The following is a 20,681-nucleotide window of genomic DNA, read 5'->3' on the forward strand; positions in this document are numbered from 1 at the left end:
CATGTCACCAATTGTATATTAATGTACAGCATGCAATGAAATCATGGTTCTTTGTACAAGACTTGAGAGCGATGCAGATGCATCATATGGGTAACCTGAGAGTTGGAGGTAGGACGCAAAGAAGAACAAGTCCATTAATGAATGTGTTTATAAAATGTGTGTCAGCTGCATGATGAAATGAAAAGAATAAACCATCGATGCTTAATGAGAAAAATGAGTAGTGCCCAAGATAGCGTTGGGACTGGGAGTTCATGGTGTTTACGGAAAATATCAAGAGTCAAGGGGACTGGGATGAATATGATGTATGTCTGATGCATTACCTACGCACACACAGGCTCTCAAGATACCAGGTAAACCAAAGCCAAATGCTGTGTTGATCTAATACTAACATTTCTAAAGGGAAGGAAAGAGGAGTCTAGTCAAAGAGAAACCTACTCAAAACTTTGTACTACAGCAGCTTGCTGCTAAAAAGAATGATGACAGCTCCATCTTGGATTTAACTTGCCTTGCCAATAAAATGCATAGCCCACATTTTCAGGATCTGTCTGCATATAATCGAAGTGTGCAATGTCTGCAAGTATACCTGCAAATGTGGTAACGGCATACACAAAACATACTCGCATATTTTTATAATTCTGAAAACGTGGGCCTCTGCAGGCTTTTGTTTTTAGGAAGTCCTCAGTCATCACATTTTGATTTATTTAATTCCAGGGAGTACATTTTAAAATCTTGCCCATGTATTTGGTGAAACTCTGGCCTCGCTGACGTCAGTAACAAAACTCCCATGGGCTTTGGCAGAGTCAGGATTTCATCCACAATGCCTTGTAACCCAAATATCTCAAACATCCGTTATTTGCCCCTTACAACACCTTATACGATTACAACATTAAAAATGTGGAAACTTTAGTGGGTTTTCCAGCACCACTTTCATTTATTTATTTATGAGCATGAATTTGATCTAGTTGGTATTACTGAAACCTGGAGGGCTGTTTTGCATGATTGGCATGTTAAAAATCAAATGGTTATAACCTATTTAGGAAGGACCGAGTGGGCAAACGGGGAGGCGGAGTGGCACTCTATGTCAGCAATGGCATTACCTGTTTCCGAGTCACTGACAACACAGAAGAAAATGATCCTGAATGTTACGCATCAATGTGCTAACAGATAAAGCACAAGATGGGATATTAGTTAATGTCTGCTACAGACCGTCAAATCATACTAGGGAACAGGATGACACCTCTTTACACACCTATTTATAATGTGCAGGGGGAAAAAGGCTATGTAATCATGAGGGATTTCAATTTGAGTGACATATGCTGGAGGTCTCATGCTGCCAACACTAAAAAATATTTCTAAATATTATATATGACAATTTCCTAACTCAAAGTGTTGCAGCCAATACCGAGTAATTCTATACTAGACCATTTCTTGACAGATAAAGAGAAAATGATCACAGAACTAGAAACTGATAATAGCTTAGGTACAAGTGATCATGACTTGGTCACATTTATATGTGTAAACAGAATAAAGTCCAGACCAGTAATATATATACTTGGTGCTTTAAAAGGGCCAATTTCACAAAGCTGAAAATAGTTATGAGCAAGATCAGCTGGGAGGAAGAGTTTAATCAGAAAAATGTGAATGATAATTGGGTATTGTTTAGGAACACTTTGCTAGACATCCAAAAACCGCACGAACAAACAAGGAGGCTGTACTGATTTAAAAAAGAAAAGAAAAGACCTGGTTAGAGAGGAAATGAAAGCAGCTAAAAATAATGACCATAAGGAAGAGCTTTTAAAGTATATTTGGAGGAAAAAAAAATCCCAACAATGAATGGTATTGCTCCATTATTAGAGGGAAATGTAGAATTATCAATAATAATGCAGAAAAGGCAGAATTGTTTAATAAATATTTCTGTTCTGTATTTGTGAAAACACAGATGATATAGTCATGTCATATATGCTAATATTCTTCCCATTCCACTAGCATCTCAGGAGGATGCTAAACAGCAGCTACTAAAGTTAGACATTTTAAAATCATCAGGGTCCAGATAACTTGCATCAAAGGGTTTTAAACGACCTGGCTATGGAGTTTTCTGGATCATTAAATGTTGAATTTCAATAAGTATAGGAACACTGGGAAAGTTCCAGAAGACTGAAAGAAAGTTAATATTGTAGCAATATTTAAAAAGGGTAAACAGGATGACTTGCGCTGTTATAGGCCTGTCAATCTGACTTTGATCCCAGGGCAAAATAATGGATCGGCTGATATGGGATTCAATTAATAACGAATTAAAGCCCAGTAATATAATTAATGCCAATCAACATGAGTTTAAGAAAAATAATCTTCAGATGAACCCTGGTACTTTTTTTTTTTTATTATTTTTTTTTAAACAGCTTACAGGTTTGGTTGATAAAGATAATAGTGTTGATGTAACATACTTACACTTGACTTGGAACCCCACAACATTTTGATTAAAAAACTAGAACGATATAAAATTAACATGGCACACACATTAAATGGATTAAAAGCTGGCTCACTGATAAGTCCAAAAATGTAATTGTAAATGGGGAATCATCACTGATTCGGTGCATTTCTAGTGGGGCCCCACAGGGATCAGTTCTTGGCCCTACGCCATTTAATGGCCTGGAAGAAAACATAAAATCATCACTGATAAAGTTTGCAGATGACATAAAAAATGGGGAATTGGTACATAATGATGAGGACAGGTCATCGATGCAGAGTGATCTGGATCACTTGGTAAGGTGGGCACAAGCAAACAATATGCCTTTTAATATGGCTAAACAATCTGGAAACAAAGAATGTAGGCCATACTTCCAGGATGGGAGACTCTATTGTGGAAAGCAGTGACTCTGAAAAAGATTTGGGGGTCAATCAGCTGAACATGAGCTCCCAGTACAACACTATGGCCAAAAGGGCTAATGTAATCCTTGGATGAATGACCAGGGGAATCTCGAGTAGGAGTAGAGGGGTTATTTTACCTCTGCATTTGGCTCTGATGCAACAGCTGCTGGAATAGTGTCCAGTTCTGGTGTCCACAATTCAAGAAGGATGAATGTTAGCCACCAATAATAGAGAAGAGCCACGAGAATGATTAAAGGATTAGAAAACATGCCTTACAGTCATAAACTAAACAGATCAAGCTCCTTTGAGTCTAACAAAGAGAAGATAATGGGTGACCTGATTATTTTCTATAAGTATCTATAGGGGGAAACAAATATTTGATAATCATCTCTTCAATGACAAATTCAGACTGGAAATAAAGTGTAAATTTTAAACAGTGAAGGTAATTAACCACTGGAATAATTTACCATGGGTCATGGTGAATTCTCTATCAGTTCAATTTTAAAACCAAGATTGGATGTTTTTCTAAAAGATCTGCTCTAGGAATTATTTTTGGGAGGTTCGCTGGCTTGTGCTATACGAGAGGTTTAGGCTAGTGATCACAATGCTCCCTTCTGGCCTTGGAATCTATGACTTACGCTGTAACTCAGAAGTAGAATTGAGTGTAAAACCCATGAATCCTGACATGCAATCCCTTTGGGTCACACACCCTCACTGTTTGAATACATGTTTCACTCTAATTTTTCTACTCTACCATGCATCTCATGTCATCCCTTGATTTCACTTATGCACCCAGTTGATAATCTAAATTTCTACCCCAAAAATCAGTTCTGAAAATCCTTTCAGTATCAATCCCTCTTGAAAGTATACTTGCTCCAGTGAAACCTATCCAAAAGACTAGCCTGATTAGGCAACTTCATGTCTCAGAGACCATGTCAAAATATCCCCAAGTGTATGGAATTCAATTGTAATTCATCTTTATCACAAGCATTCTGTAATGGTTTCTTGAGCAGTCGTTTATTTATCGGGTTTCATTGTACCGCGTGGACCACCTAATAAACAGAGTAGCTTGTGAGGGAGGGAAGTCTGAACCACCTATAAAACCCAGGCAGACTGAGTTGCAAAATGTTAGAGGCTCAGTCCTGTGAAGAGGTGAGTTCCTGTTGAGGGACACTTGAGCTCACTCAACTCCCACTAAGTCAATGGGAGCTGTGGTGCTTATCACAACACAGGGTCTTGGCCTAAGGCGGGACTGTGTCTCTTAAAGCTAGTAAGAGAAAAGCTAGTTCCACCCCCTGGAATCTGTGTTCAATAATCTTAAGTGGTCCAGAGGGGTGAAATGGGAATGTTTTGTGGGTAATAAATGACTAATAGCTGCCAGCAACAATATCTTGTCTCATGTACAAATAAGCTTTCCATTTTCATCCTCCAAATACTATTTTTAGAATTTATTGGCAGCACTAGATGCCTCTTTCAGACACTGGACTTCAGTGCTAGCGTTAGATTTACAACCCTGTCTTATCCTGCCGGCTGCACACAGATGTTGGAGTTGACAGACGTCTGGGAAAAGCTCCCTAACTGTTAAGATGACAATGTACGAAAGGCTGTAAAAAGTCACTCACAGCATTTTGAGTATTTCCACGTAGCAGCCGAGGATCCTGTCTGCCTGGGCACTCAGCTCGATGCTCATGGTGCTACAGGTGGGGCTGACCATCAGGCAATCAATCAGATTGGGCTCACTATCATTGCCGACATTCGCCGTCATCTTCTGGTTAGCTGTGTTGTTACGCTCCACTTCCACGTGGATCTCATTCGATGTGACAATGACCGATTTGAGGCGAGATTCACTCAAGGTGGCCTCTTGAGAGACCAGGTCGGGACTCGTGTGGAGAAGCCGGAGGGGTAAGTTAGGCTTTCGGTCACATTGCTGCTGGCAGCCATTCCGAATTTCCTTCAGGCTTGGAGAATTGTCTCTACTGCATTTTAAAGAGAAACTTATGGCATTAGTAGCCAAACATAACAGACATAAGATGGGGAAGACAGTGGGGCTGAGAAACCAAGTTCTGTTGCTACTGCCTGCCGTATTTTACCCCAGCCCATTTGATTACGATTCTCCTTTTTATTTGGATTACAAAACTCGATGAAAACTATTAAAGCCCCAGAAGGACCATTCCACAGGCCCTTATACTGCGAAGATTTGTACTTTCCATCAGTCTGACTGCTGTGCCAGCTCAACATAAAGGTGTGGGGAACGCCACACTCCCACCAGAGTTACACGAAGCTGACGTGAAATTCATGTACAAGTGTGCAACTAAATATAGTACATGTCCAGACTCTGGTCTGCAGTCCTCTAGTTAGGAAATTTTGCTGGCTACTAGACAGCCAGCACACATGGGGAAAATCAGATAAGCATAAATGAGTAGGAAACAAAAACAGAAAGAGCCTTTGACGTTGACTGAAAAACGTAAAAGCACGTCAGTAGCCAGACACCAAACCCATTTTAACATCAATCTTGTGGTAGCACTGGAATCCGACCAGTTAAATATCTCATGACAACAGACTGTGGTTGGAAACCAACCCAGGTATGGACCTAAATTTATACTACAATTTACAGGCGGCTGCCTCTCAGATATCGACACCTCTTTAGAAATCACCGGTCTCCTGGTTGTTAGTATAGCTCACTGTGTGGGGGAGACATTCACTGTGCATCGGAGTTAAGGAATTGAAGTCTACACTTCAACTAGCTCGTCGTTCAGGTTGTGAGCTGTCCCAGTGTCATGAACACACAGCCCCAGACTGGAAGGGATCTTTGTGTGGATGCCTGGGAAGCCTCTTACCTTGTGCATCTCTACAGGACCTAGTCACAACTGCAGGTCTCTCCTACAAGGTGATGGACAGAAGGTGCTAAGGAAGATGAGCACGATAAGGTGTTGAGCTTCACCATCCTGAAAGATGTTGCAGCCTGCACACCCCCTTTCTACACTGGGAACTTGTGAGAAACCTCACATCTGCATTATCTATCTCACAGTGAGTGGATTACATTGAGGGGGACTAGCCATGGGAATCAAGGGTATTCAGCACTCACAGGACATGCTCAGTTTCTCACAAGATATGTGGGAACAAAAACAACACCTGATTCTGTTTATATACACATATACATACATACACCTTCCCCCCCCACCCCATCACCACATAGCAGTGTTTGTAAATGAGCAGAATATAGTCTGGAAAAGTCATACTGACCTGTTGATAAATTCCTCATAACAAGAATAAATGGCTGCTAAGCACACAGCTACAAGATTCGGCAGGACCCTGGGATGGGGGCATTGTCCAGTGGGACCATGCATGCTGAAAAATAAAATAGAAACTACGGTGGTGTGAGGAAGTAACCAAAAGGCGACATTACTGTAATGAAGGTGTCTCTAGGTGACAACACTTATAGGCAGAGAGGGGTCCCAGAACAGGGAATAGAGGTTCGGGGAAGTTCAGGGAGATTGATTTAACCCCAGAAATTCCTACTGAATATGATTGCATTGAGATCTGGATCAAGCAGCTCTTGAGTTTATTTACTGCAGCACTGTTGCAGCCCAGATGAAGAAAAACCACCGTGAAGGTTCACAAATAGCAGGGTGCTAGATAAGAGTTCTCACTTAAGGGCCTGATCTGAAGCCCACTGAAATGAGTAGGAGTCTTCCCATGGACTTCAACTGGCATAGCATCAGGCCCTCAGTAGGCAAATTTGTGCTGATGAACCTCCAGTTTTTCCTGGTGCTTGCTAGTACTGACAGTGTTTCAACAAACATTGGCCACTCCATGGTTACCCACAAGGAAAATTATATTTTTTTCCTGTCTTTCATCTCAGCCACAAAGAGGAACATGTTCACAGGGTTGGAGAATACCCCATAGAATTAACTGTAACTAACCTATGAATGAACTTCTTCACCACCTCCATACCGGCATTCAGTTCATTCAAAGCCAGAATATACTCCTGAGTAAACAGCCTCAACCGAGGGCACTTCCCAAAATCCTGTCCAAAAAGGAGACACTCAGTGAAGCCGCTGAAACATGCCTGCAATGTATGTTAAAACTGTGTGTTTTCAACAGAGATCAGCCCAGGGACATTTAAATTCATTTCATCACTATGCTGACATCTTCAAGAGAACGGCAGGGACCACTGTTCATTGACCATACATTTAGATTAATAACAAAAATGATGCCATATTTTCAAATTCTGTCACCCAAGATATACCTTTGAAATATAGGTGCACATGCAAAAGATCACCTTCCATGTCAAAATGTAGCACTTATACATAAGTTCCAATTTGCACACGCATGGCCCTCTTTTTGCATACTCAAGTGCAATTTCTTGGAGCCACAGTATACCTTTTAGGAAGACATCCACTCTTGAGTTAAATACTGAATGCTGGAGAATGTCCTAGGTAAACTGTTCCAGTGGTTAATTACACCAGTTGCAATAGCTGACCAGGCAAATAGTCAGTTGAGCGTGTAATTGTCAGGAGTTTTCAAGCAAATAATCACATTCAATCTTTAAAATCCCAGCCCTCCGTTTTATAAACTGGTCCAAAGGGAAATGCTTTGAAAGGTATGGTCTGATGCAATTTGGAGGGGAAAAGCATGCCCAAAGACATGCTGATTTGGAAACCTTTGCAAACCACCACCAGCTTCACCGTATATCACAGTATGTCTGGAATTCCATTCTCTGGCTCCAGTCAAATTAGTAAAAACATGACAGCTCATTTCCCAGTGATGCCACCACAACCCCTTGATAAAATGAGTTGTCTTATGTACATAAAATATAAATTATTCAACATACTCTCTAACATTGCTATAAACCCACCAAAACCAGAGCGCTCAACTAGGAGCTATTCACAGATTTCTCTGTTCAAATACATTAGGCCAGCTTAATGGATTCATTTAGCCTAATGTCCATGTTAACTTAGGAAAAAAGGCAAAGCAAGCCAAAAAACAAACCAAAAAATGCTTACATGCAAACACACAGTCTGAGCTGGCAAAGAGCTGAGCATCTCCTGGAAGTCAATAGGTGCTGAGGGTGCCCAGTACTCAGCATATAACAGGATCAGGCCCACTGCCTTTCAATCACACGCAGATACAAAATGCTGTGGCCAATAACATCAGCTCTTATATAGTCCTTTTCACCCATAGATTTCAAAATGCTTTACAAAAGAAGATGAGTATAATTGTACAGGGGGAAACTGAGGCACAGATCTTGAAGCAACTTGTCAAGGACGACAGAACCAGTAACAGAGTCCAGGTTTCCTGACTCCCAGACCAGTATTCGCCGGATTTCTAAGTGGCCTGCTAATGCTATGAAATTAACACTGGGCTCTTTGCTTCTCTTCCCCAAGACCATGTTTTTATATACACACATATGAAACTCTAAAGAGACTATTCAGAGTATAATTCCCCACAGAGCAGTAAAGTGCCCATATCCACTCCCACTAATATTTAACACTGTAAATTCTTCAATTACACACAGAGGTAAAAAGGCATGTTGATTTCCAATCTGCAAATGCAAAGTATGGTAAATAGGAGCAATTCTCTTAAGCTAACCAAATACAAGCAGCACACTGTGCATTCAGATTTTATTTGAGACCCCACAAGAGCACTGGATTTTATTTATTTATTTATTTTTGGTGGTGGTGGTAGTAGTATTTTTAATGGTCTGGAATCCAAGAATAACATGTATGGAAAATTTATCGAAGGTTACGGCATATTCAAAAATGACATGTCTGGAGAGAGCGGGCACAGAGCCAAGAATACAGCCTGCTGGCCATGTCGGGTTTGTTAGTTCTGAAAACTCAAAGAGTTCAAAAAAAACCAGTTGTATAAATAAGAAACATGAAATGTTTTACTTGAGATGTATGTTGTGATCCAGAAATACTGTGGATGTCATCTATAATTATAACAATGAAAACAAACCCTTTGTGCAGTTATAAAAGCATGAAACCCATTCCAGGGATCACAGCAAACTGCAGCTTTGTGCAATAAAATCTGCTTATGCAAATTAGAAACTGTACTAGCAGCACTAGTACCCTTCAAAGAGCAATAAAAGCACCTTCTCGTTCCAGAACAAGACAGGCAGTCCTTAGTGTTGCTGGGAAGTGATAACCAGCTATTGGGCTCCACCCGAGATGGCTGCACTTCCTGGTATTAACTGACATGCCTCGTCATAAGTACATACCAATAAAAATGAGAGGTCAACATTTTCCGACTTCAGGGAAGCATTTTCAAAAGTACCTAAGGGCGTTTAGTGTCCATCTAGCTTAGATGCTTTGAGAATCTCAGTCTGAGTGCCCAAAGGTAAGCACCTTAGATGTAGTGCATGGCTACACAGCCTAAGTGTACACACACATAATGACCAGACATCATGGCGATGGGCACATTTTAGACAAGACAGACAGCCAGTTCATACATAAGGGGTCACAGTGACAGCTTTCCTAACCAACCAAATACATACAACATCGATATTTACCATGTTGTGCTTGAGGATTCTCTGTACCACCGGTGTGAACACTTCTATGACAACCATGGACCGAGGGCGTTCTCTGCAGTGCTGCAATGAGAAACCATAAATACATATGGAGCCTGGAGGAGCCCTAGCCTTTACCAAATCACTGTCTGAAACCTGAGACAATATCAATAATATATTTAGGTCTGCTCTACACTACAGACCTATACCAGTATAATGTAACTATGTTGCTCAGGGTATGAAAAATCCACACACCCCTGAGCGATATGGTTATACTAACCTAACTCCCCTGTGCAGTCAGCAATATGTTGGCAGGGGAGCTGCTCCCACAGACATACCTACCGCCTCTCAGGGAGATGGATTAACTAAGCCAACAGGAGAGCTGTCTCCCATTGGCTTACATGTCTTCATTAAAACACTACTGCACTAAGGCAGCATTTTAAGTGTAGACTTGCCCTTAGTCACCAGGAGCCAATTTGGGATTTTAGATGCACATGCCCTAGAGGGCAGGCACTGGCCCTACAGGTGGTTAATAACAATGTGTGAATGACTTTGATAAGTTTCTGAATCCACCAATCTGACAGTCTTTCCTTACAAGTGAATTACCCGTTAATCAAGGGGACCTGATGGAAAGTATATATCCAACTGTTAGCAAAAAGACTTTAAATTGAAATGTCAATCAGTTTAGAGAGGAAAATTAAAGTTATAGCAGCTTTTTCAAATTCAAAGGCCTTTGGATCTAAAGTCCAGAACGCTAGTAACACACACACACACACACACACACACACAAGCTTGCAGGAAGAGGACACTGTAGTGTATGCCCCACATCATGATCCATCAGAACCCACTGGTTCCAGTGGCACTTACGCTAGCAATGGGACATACAATGAGACATTGCTGTGTGTCAGTGTTTGAGGATTATATTCCTGATGTTTAATACTGTTTTATAGTCTGGCCCATTAAGAACAGGGATCTCGCTGGCCGTCAATCAAAGACAGAAAACAACTGGGGGAATCAGTTCAAGAGGTTAAGAAAAACAAAAAACATCAATGAGACTTCAGACAATGAATCTGTTCTTAGTACCTTGCAGAAGAATTCACAGAGGTCAGGCGGAGGGTGATTGTTTTCCAGCAAAGGTGCAATTGCCTTGAAAATAAAAAGTTAGCATACTTCAATTTGACTTCATCACACAGGCCAGCCCTAATAAAAGAACGTCAGGAGTGAGTATATTTTAAAACTCTTTAAAACAAAGACCTGGATTAGAAGGTGACTGTAAATTTAGCCTAATGCAGTGTTGTTGTAGCAGCGTCGGTCCCAGGATATTAGAGAGAGAAGGTGGGTGAGGTAATATCTTTTACAATAAAACACAACATGGTAAGTATCGACATTATAGATAGCATTACAATGAAAGATACTGCCTTATCCATCTTGTCTCTCTAAGTTTAATTGGATGTTCTCAGGATTAAGTTACATATTTAGGATTTTAGGGAGGTTTGTTTTGTTTTTTGGAACAAAATCTACCACTAATAGAAATGTGGTTTGTTTTTCCCAAGTGTTAATAAGGAAACTAAGGTTTGTTTTATTTTTAAATTATCCTTGTTATAAGCCCACTGGGCAAATTTTGCTGTCAGTTTCACCAGTGTAAATTCAAAAGTAACACCGCTGAAGATAATAGGTTACTCCAGATTTTACACCAGCATGAATGAGAGCAGAATGGGACTCGCTGATTTCAGAGGTATTACACTAGGGATGAATCTGACCCATGATTAAAGTTGCACTGCCACTTTATTTAAAGGGTTCTAAAATATACTTAAACACACACACGTTACATCTTTTATAATGAGCTTATGCTCAGATGTTACCACTCAGTACAAAACAGACTCCTCTTGCAGGGAATGACTGATTTCCTTTAATTTTACCAAGATCATCACAATGACACTACTGTTTTTGTGGACACTCTATAAAAAAAACAACATGAGTCTAACTTTCCAAAAGTTCAGGTCAACCTTTCTTTCTCCATTGCTAGGCAACCTGATGTGGTTATGTACTGTAAATATATTACAAGTCATACCTGCCACTGTGCGTGTAATGAAATTATGTTGCTGCTGTCTCCTTTGTAAATTAGAAAGCATTACTAGAACAATGCATTCTCCGTACATGATGATGCCTTCAGGCTCTTTCAATCTTGGAGTAAGGGATTCCCGGTACCAATTTAAAAAGTAAAACTCTTTAACAGCAGCTAGACATTTGTGTATTAAACTTCTGAACGACAGGCATTCTACCTGGATGGCATTTCAGGGTTTTGCTAATGCAGCCTGTTTGGTTTTATTTGTTGTTTTTTTTTTTCCCCTTCCCACAGAAGTTCAGTTCAAATTAGCCCATCAAAATCACCATGAATCACAAACATCCACTCAGCCATAGGAGAAGATTAACATGAACTTCTGGAATGAAAGCCAAGCACATCTGCAAAGTGCTGCCTAGATTTTACATAACACTGAAGCAGCTAAAGCTGGCTATTGTGCAATTCCTCTCCCTACAGCTGTTTATTTCTTCACTGGTCATGGTCCTATAGCAATATATTCTTACTGCAGTACTGTAAAAGTGGTGCACTCTTGCTGTAATATTCAGCTGGACTATAATATCCTTGCTACATATTCAACAGTTAACTACATTAAGGACTCTACCTGAATTTATCTTTATAATAATTTGCTATAACATCCATCCTCCTCCATCCCTCTGATAAATTGTATTGAAAAGTCACGGTGAGGGTTTTATGCCTGCCTGTTAACAGAGAGGTTATCAGATCATAGTAGTTGAAGATGGAATTGCTGTTTGGTGGCTTGCATCAAATAAGCTTTGTCATCTCAGTCCAGTACCTAGTGCACAGGTGTCCACTTCACAAAGAGACAACCAGAATCGGCAGTCTCAGAGAGGCTGAGAGCTGACTGGACCATGGAGATTCTCCAGTAAGTGATCTCTCTGGAACAAGGACAGTGTGGGGGAAGCCTGCATTCCTCTGTTCAACCTATGCCTGTCCTGTGGATAAAGAGAGCTTTGCTCTGCAGGGCTGCCCATCTGTTACCTTTTGCCAGAACTAAATTCACATGCATTCCACACAGACCCCCACTCCACCCCAAAAGAGATGGAACTGGACCAGGCCGAGAATTGGTTTGTTACTCTCTGGCAATTTGGAATGAGAATCAGCCTGCTAGCTAAATCTAGGGCAAGGCACATGGCTTCCTCTATACAGGTAAATCACTGAGGCCACAAATATTTATAACTACCACAACTACTAAGTAAATAAATAATAAGAATAATGCAAGGCTGCTGCTATATTTGCAAGAGGCTTAAAAAAACCCAGAAATTGTATTTCTGTTAATTACTGATGCACAATCTTCAGAATTGGATAAAGGTCAGAATAGTTGGGGGTTTTTATTTGTTTTTCTAAATTCTAAGATTTTCAAACAACAATTATCACTGACTGGCAACAGGAAGTCTAAATTAACCTTAGCACTGAAGTAAAATGAAATCTATAGCGAACTTCTGAGCAAATTGACTACCACTTTAGAAATTTATCATAACGACTGATACCAGCCAAAGTGGAGTCCTGAGCAGGAGTTAAGTGTAATTCACACCTAACGGTGGCTACATTTTACGTCATGTTGTTTTGCAGGAGGATTCATGGAGACATGATATGATCAGGTGGTGGTGAAGTACTAGATTAGATTACTAAAAAAAAATCTGGAAATTGCCAGCAACTGAAACTAAATTACAATGTTTGGGAAGCAATTTTCACCTCTGATCAACTGCTGGATTTGTTAAGGTTTTATATTTGCTTGCATGGGGAGGAGGGCTACCTTTTGCTTCAATTATTTATGTATCCAAATAAATGCACTGTAGGTAATCAGAGAAAATGGAAGACAGCATTTTCAGATCCCCTTGTGTACATGGGTAAAAGCAGACACACACATTCCCACACTTGCAAGGGCAAACACATGCTCACACACCTTCCACATTCTAGCCCCTGAGTGTGCACAAACGCACAACAGAACACTAGCTCCCTGAGGAAACCATGGCACCCGCAGGCTGCGAGGGGCCAGATTTGGCAGGTGCGGATATTAACATTTGCAGCGTGCAACCATGTGGGGAGATAATTCATCCTAAAAGTTCTACAGAGTTTTATACACATTAATCGGGGATCTTTTATTGTTATTTATATCAAACAGGAAAAAGAGGACAACAGAAATGTGAAAAAGTGAATGGGTTACATGGGTGTGACCCTGCACCCGCTGAAGTCAATGGTAAAGCTGCCACTGATGTCAATGGAGCAGGAGCAGGCATTATAGGCCATGTCTACATCTAAAATTTTGCAGCGCTGGTTGTTACAGCTGTATTAGTACAGCTGTATAGGGCCAGCGCTGCAGAGTGGCCACACTTACAGCAACCAGCGCTGCAAGTGGTGTTAGATGTGGCCACACTGCAGCGCTGTTGGGCGGCTTCAAGCGGGGTTCGGGGAACGCGAGAGCAAACCGCGGGGAATCAGGTCTCCTTCCCCAGTTTGCTCCAGTGTTCCCCGAACCCCCGAACAAGCAGGTCTCCTTCCCTACGGTTTGCTGGGTGGTTCGGGGAACGCGAGAGCAAACCCAGGAAAGGAGACCAGCTTCGCCGCGGTTTGCTCTCGCGTTCCCCGAACAAGCAGGTCTCCTTCCCTGCGGTTTGCAGGGTGGTTCCGGGAAACGCGAGAGCAAACCGCGGCGAAGCTGGTCTCCTTTCCCGGTTTGCTCTCTCGTTCCCCGAACAAGCAGGTCTCCTTCCCTGCGGTTTGCTGGGTGGTTCGGGGAACGCGAGAGCAAACCCGGGAAAGGAGACCAGCTTCGCCGCGGTTTGCTCTCGCGTTCCCCGAACAAGCAGGTCTCCTTCCCTGCGGTTTGCAGGGTGGTTCCGGGAAACGCGAGAGCAAACCGCGGCGAAGCTGGTCTCCTTTCCCGGTTTGCTCTCGCGTTCCCGGAACCACCCAGCAAACCTCAGGGAAGGAGACCTGCTTGCTCGGGGTTCGGGGAACGCGAGAGCAAACCGCGGCGAAGCTGGTCTCCTTTCCCGGTTTGCTCTCGCGTTCCCGGAACCACCCAGCAAACCTCAGGGAAGGAGACCTGCTTGCTCGGGGTTCGGGGAACGCGAGAGCAAACCGCGGCGAAGCTGGTCTCCTTTCCCGGTTTGCTCTCGCGTTCCCGGAACCACCCAGCAAACCTCAGGGAAGGAGACCTGCTTGCTCGGGGTTCGGGGAATGCGAGAGCAAACCGGGGAAGGAGACCAGCTTGACTACCAGAGGCTTCCTCAGGTATGCTGGGATACCTGCTTATTCCACAGAGGTCAAGAAAAGCGCTGGTAAGTCTATATTTGATTACCAGCGCTGGATCACCAGCGCTGGATCCTCTACACCCGAGACAAAACGGGAGTACGGCCAGCGCTGCAAACAGGGAGTTGCAGCGCTGGTGGTACCCTGCAGATGTGTACACCTCCTAAATTGCAGCGCTGTAACTCCCTCACCAGCGCTGCAACTTTCTGATGTAGACAAGCCCATAGAAGCCAAAACCAGGGCAAAATGAAACAATCAGAAACACAGAGTGACCCACAAAACTTGACATAAGGATACTCACCACAATAATGCTCTCATGGTCTTGAGTGGTTAAGTTGGTGTTCTGAAAAGGTTAAACAGAAGAAATCAATGAGCTAATTTTATTTTGAAACTGACACGGTCAATGCACACACCTCAGCCGATGCAAATGAACAAGGACAAAGGTCCAATTCTGCAATCACTAACAGGAATAAAATCAGGCTCTATTAAAACCATTCATTTAATGCACATTATCAATCACTTACTATCGGGGCCAAGCTCACTTCCATTTCTCACAAAAGGATGCTCAGCACCTACAGGATCATGACCCTTGGATTTACAGCTATGCAGCTTCACCTAAACGTTGATGCTCCCTGAGATACAAATTAATGGAAACACTGAACTAGTGGGAGGTATTTCTTTAAAAAGGCTTTTAAATTTCAAGCTTTCAATTCCACAGAGTGAGTTAATAAAAAGGTTTTCCTTGACGCTCTCTGCCATGGCTGGAGGACTAACTGCAGCAGTTTGCCTATAACATGGAGCAAGTTTTCCACCAGTACAAACCGTGCGGGGCTTTGGAGCTCTGCTCTGACTCTGCTCCAGCTCCAGGCAAAAACCTGCAGCTCCACTGCTCCAGAGCTGCTCTGTGCTCCAGCTCTGGGCTCCGTTCCAAAGCCCTGCGTGCAGCAACTCTGAAGTCAACTAAGCTGCATCAATTTACTCCAATACAGTACACCTCTACCCCAATATAACGCTGTCCTCGGGAGCCAAAAAAATCGTACTGCATTATATTGAACTTGCTTTGATCCGCTGGAGCGCACAGCCCCGCTCCCCCGAGCGCTGCTTTACCACATTATGTCTGAATTCGTGTTATATTGGGTCGCGTTATATTGGGGTAGAGGTGTATTTCCCTATGTTCTCTGTGTTCCACAAGGTGCTACAAGGTTAAAATAGTGCCACAACCTTAGTGAACCAAAGGAAAAGCAGCTCTTTTTCTGCTCATCACAGATCTACACAAATATGCAGCCTGCCCTTCACCCAATAGATACAAAATTCTGACATGCATCACATTTCATTTTTGTACCAGAACTGAAACAACCAGAGAACAGGTCCTAAGGGTAAGAAGGAAACCCATTTCAAAGCGAGTAACAGATTAAAAACAGCACCAAATGCTACAAAAAACAAATGGGGACAAATGATCTCAAACCTGCACAGAAGTGGACCATCTATTTGACACAGAAATGGGGGAGGCTAAAACCTCTGATATCTCCATTTGAAATTGCAATAAGAAAAGCACTGCTTATTAGACTTATCAGTGTTCACATCCCACTGATCTGTTGTGAGAATGATCTAGTCTATTACATACAAATAGAGCCCAACTAAGAACCCAATGAAGTCAATAAGAGTTTTGCCATTAACTTCAGTGGGCTATGGATCAGACCCACAATGAACGAGTTATCGACTAGGAACACCTAGGGAGTAGGCCACTGAAATCAAAAGGAATCACGGTGCATATTCAAGGGCAGAATTTTGAACTTGAGTTACAACTTTGGGGTAGGGGCAGGTTGTTAAGTGTTCGGTTTTTTCCTAAGAGAAAGCAACAAGATGGGAACATCCTCATGGTCTTACCTCTGAGAGCAGCTTTGAGACAATCTCCAGTGGTGCTTGATGGATGGAATCATCCTGTAGTGGAGAGTTTAGCGCCATGTCCACCAGTGTCCTAATCTCCTTCAAAACAACCTCCCAACGGCTTGGGTTACTAAGCACTTTCTTGTACTTGTAAATCTTCTTCTGCAAGAAAATATAAACAACAAAATAGATACCATTGTGAGTCTGTCATGATAAGGAAACCGCAAGAAAACAGTGGCTTCCCTAAATCTTTATTGTAAAACTTCTTCGCTTTTGTTTTTTTGGGGGTTTTTTTAAAAGAAAAATGCAGTGCTCAAGCTCTTTCAAGGGGGAAAAACAACCTCCATGTGTATAAATTTGCAGGTTCACAATTCCATGGAAGAAATGGGTTATGGCAGCCACATTTTTGCTTTGGTTTCAGAGAGGGTTGCCAATGTTCTAATCACATAAAACCAAACACCCCTGCCCCGCCCCTTCTCCGACGCCCTGCCTCTGCTTGCTCCATCCCTTACCCTGGCGAGCCGCGTGCCAGAGGTTGCTGACCCCTGGCCTAGACTGTGTTGTGTTCATATATGGCAATCTTTGGGGAAAACCCCACCCTCCAAAATGTCAAGAGTAACTGGATAGAATTCTAGAAGCCTAACAAAATGATGAGAGTAAAAATATCACCCCAAGTCATCATGATGGCTACCTTAGAAACCAATACTGATTAGCCCAGAACCCTCAATCTCCATTCCGATTCACAGGCCCAGAAGGAACACAGCCTGTGCTGACAACTGGAACCTACTTGCCACCCCCCAGGAGTTTTTGCTATAGCTCGTTTTCCTTTTTCATTTATGCTTGCTTATAAATCTGATCCTGTGACTGATGTGTTCAGTGAAGTCCAGATACATTCTCCTTCTGGTTGGAGTAAACCATACGGATAGACAGTTCCTCAGTTTGTACACAAAACAGAGTTATGCACACACACTCACAAATGGACCCACACGTTTAACAGCTGCAATAGAAGCCCTTTGAAAAATCACTCTCTTAACGCAGACTATGAATTTAACATTGGTATATAGGCTAGATATCAGCATCATAAATGTGAGATCTAGACACAGCTCTCCAGCATTCTCGTTCAGAAATGCTTTGCCGATGTGTTAATCGGCATTTTGCCCGTTCACTAATACAACGCAGTCCTTCCAGAATCATCGGTGAATGATCTGGAGCTATCTGCTTATTAATCACCTCTTTCCCCGGTGTGGCATCAGCTTTAACGGTCAACACAAGAGCGCAATCTACCCCAATTGTAGCAGAATGCAAGGGAAGAACAATGAAGAAGAGATAATACATCTCACATACCACGTTTTGGCTCTTCACAATGATGAGTCATGGCCTTAGTGCTATATACACAGGCTGATGAAGTATTCTATATCAGTGATTTAAATACACTTTTCATTTTAATTAACTTTATACAAATGAAAAAGCACAACGGCAGCCACTCTGGCTTGCAAAGCATTTTGAAGATATTGGAAAGTAAAAAGAAACAGGGCAAAAAAAACCTAGCCTGGATACGAAACATATTTCAGATTTTAGAGGGGAGTAAATGCCTTTAGATTTGAAAGCTCTTTGGAGCAGCCCTTTAGGGCTTCTAAATTACTGAGCACATTGTCATCATTTAATTATTATCATTATAGTCTTTTTTTTAGGAACTATAACATGATGCTCCCATAGAGATTTTAATTTTGCTTATTTATTTAATGGTTCTCTATACTTTCTTTTTGTTAGCCTGGCTACAGTACTGAATTAAATCTAATCTTTCTAGGCTGATCAGTCAGCCAGATAACCCTAAACTACTAATTTCTGGCTAATTATGCACAGTGAGCAAAGCATCCTAAACAAAGCAAGCTTAGCAAAGGGTTTTCGACACTGACATTTTACACTTCTGTCCTAGGAAATAAGCACATTGAATTCAAAGCAGAAACCAGAGGATGACAAACCAACAGAAAGCTACCAGCTGGGCCATCCTATGCATCCACTCCTCCCTCAACATTCGGCTCTTCTTTCCTTCATCACCTCCACTCAGAAGGCTTACAGCAATGTGGCTTACAGCAAAGGGCGGGTGCTGCAGTCTGAAGGGGAGCCGCTGCAGAGAACCGTACTGTTCGGTGGGACGACCTTACCATGCAAACCCTGCTGCAGCCGTCAAATTCTCCCGTGCAGATACAAGTGAATCAGAAATGATTTCCATTCAGATGTGAAGTCGTATATAGGAGAAGAAAGAGGGAACTGAACATCCTACCACGCAAGAGAGACCTACAACAATTGCTGCTGATGCCAGCCGGACAGCGACCAAAAGGAAGCGTCGAGGTTAGGCTACCTCTTGCACACACGCCGTGGCAGCTGCAAGCGAAGAATCCAAAGGGCTCTGTATCCGCTGCAGCTTTCCAGGACAAAGGGGTTTAATGTGCTCACATGACACACTGCTGTCTTTAAACAATGTTAAAGGATTTCTGAATGATGGTGGGAAATCAAAAACAACAGCATCCCCGAGAGGCTTGAACTCTGCTACCCCGAACCTTTGTCCATGGTTTTGCTGCTGCTTTTGTCAGCATAATGTTATTTACTGTTGAGCAGCTCATTGAAAGCCTCAGTTAAAGTCTGAAACCCATCAGCTGGTTACCAGAGCAATTTGGTTTACATCAGTGAGCACTCGACCAAAGCTAAGCCATCTGTCCTCTTACTTGCACTGACTTGTGAGCAAGTGATAACGAGCACTTGGGTGGGGGAAAGAGGGGCTGTGGCTGAGGACCAAGAGTAGACACAGATCCATTTAAGGATGCAAAATGTCCATGTGTTTGGATACAAAATGTGCCTCTAACTAACAACCCCCACCTTGCAATCCAGATAATGTTAGTGTCACATTTAGGTAGTTTGTCCTCCCTGCCATGTGGCACAGCCCTTTAAGAGTTTGGGGGTGCCCTGATACACAAAGTCTCAGGAGATATGGGGGGCGGGGGGGAGAAGAAAGAGGATCCCAAGAAGAAATAGCATTCAGGAGGACTCCTGTTCCTGTGTCTAAGAGCCTGAAACCTCGCAGAGAAGGCAATGCAAGGCTCCCCTCTTCCTCAGACAGTAAGGAATGAGCTGGGAGCAGGTGCCAGCATCAATGCTGCCCTCTCCCTCATGGAAGGGCAGATGCCTGCCGACACTGTGGGAAGCAAGAAGCCTGCTGCAGGGTCCTGAGACAGCAAGGAGCAGACACCAGCAGATGGTTGCCAAACCTGCTGAGCCTGTGAGGTAAGTAGTGCCAGCTGAAGGAGATAAAGTACCACCCAGCTCCAGGAGGAGAGTTGTGGCTCTTGCCATAAGGAGAAGACAGAAACAGAGATGTACATTGCTATCCAGAACCAGGAGAGCTGGGAATAACCTAGGTGACAGGCTTCAGAGAAACCTCGAGAGCCAGAAGCACATTTTGTTTATTTGGGACTTGTTATGGCCCTTTTTGGTATAAGGCTTTGTAATAAACAAGCCCTATGAAGGGTATCAAATCAAATCTCAAGCGTGCCTGAAATGGAGTTATTGACTACCTGAGAAGAGAAACTGAGGGAGGGAATACCCACAGCTACATACCAACTCAGCAGAGGGTACTACAGGGCAGGCATGCCCTACAACCATCCGATCCCACAAAGCTTCACTGGCACGAGTAACTCTTCAAAGATAATGGAGCTGTTCGTGTCAGTGAGGCTTTGCCGAGTGGGCCTGAGCTTTGCAGAATGTTTATGGATCCTCATCCTGAGCAAGGACCAACCCCCAGATAGGCCACAGCAGATGCCTTGTGGAAATAGTTGCACTGTGTTGCCAGTCATGCAGACAGATTCAGGTCTATCCTGTCTAGGCTTTTCTACTGACCTTGTTGCCATAGGATTTAGGCATTAAAAAAAGAAAAATACATTCAGTAGGGATGTCTTCGAAAGAAATCACATCTCAGGTGACAACACACACAAACAGGCCCCAGCAGACTGCACTGTGACCCTGCTGGCTGTTGCCCAACCAGAACCACAAAGCTTTCTAACACTA

The 20,681-nt window shown here is 42.7% G+C and overlaps 1 protein-coding gene across 3 annotated transcripts in view; it reads right to left on the reverse strand.

The window, feature by feature from the left end:
- The window catches only part of CMIP (c-Maf inducing protein), a 183,406-nt gene that overhangs the window by 24,767 nt on the left and 137,958 nt on the right, over positions 1-20,681 (reverse strand). For 2 of the 3 annotated variants that reach the window (XM_050923007.1, XM_050923008.1), the window contains exons 4-10: positions 16,620-16,781; positions 15,034-15,075; positions 10,460-10,522; positions 9,380-9,460; positions 6,789-6,892; positions 6,109-6,213; positions 4,488-4,841 (exon numbers count right to left, since the gene is read on the reverse strand). In XM_050923007.1, the coding sequence (XP_050778964.1) occupies positions 4,488-4,841; positions 6,109-6,213; positions 6,789-6,892; positions 9,380-9,460; positions 10,460-10,522; positions 15,034-15,075; positions 16,620-16,781 (911 nt within the window). Of the gene's footprint in view, positions 1-4,487; positions 4,842-6,108; positions 6,214-6,788; positions 6,893-9,379; positions 9,461-10,459; positions 10,523-15,033; positions 15,076-16,619; positions 16,782-18,784; positions 19,260-20,681 lie in introns of those variants that run through there. The other variant, XM_050923009.1, reaches the window with a different exon arrangement.

The sequence above is a fragment of the Gopherus flavomarginatus genome, chromosome 14, assembly GCF_025201925.1.
Source record: "Gopherus flavomarginatus isolate rGopFla2 chromosome 14, rGopFla2.mat.asm, whole genome shotgun sequence".
In the NCBI taxonomy this organism is placed as follows: Eukaryota; Metazoa; Chordata; order Testudines; family Testudinidae; genus Gopherus; species Gopherus flavomarginatus.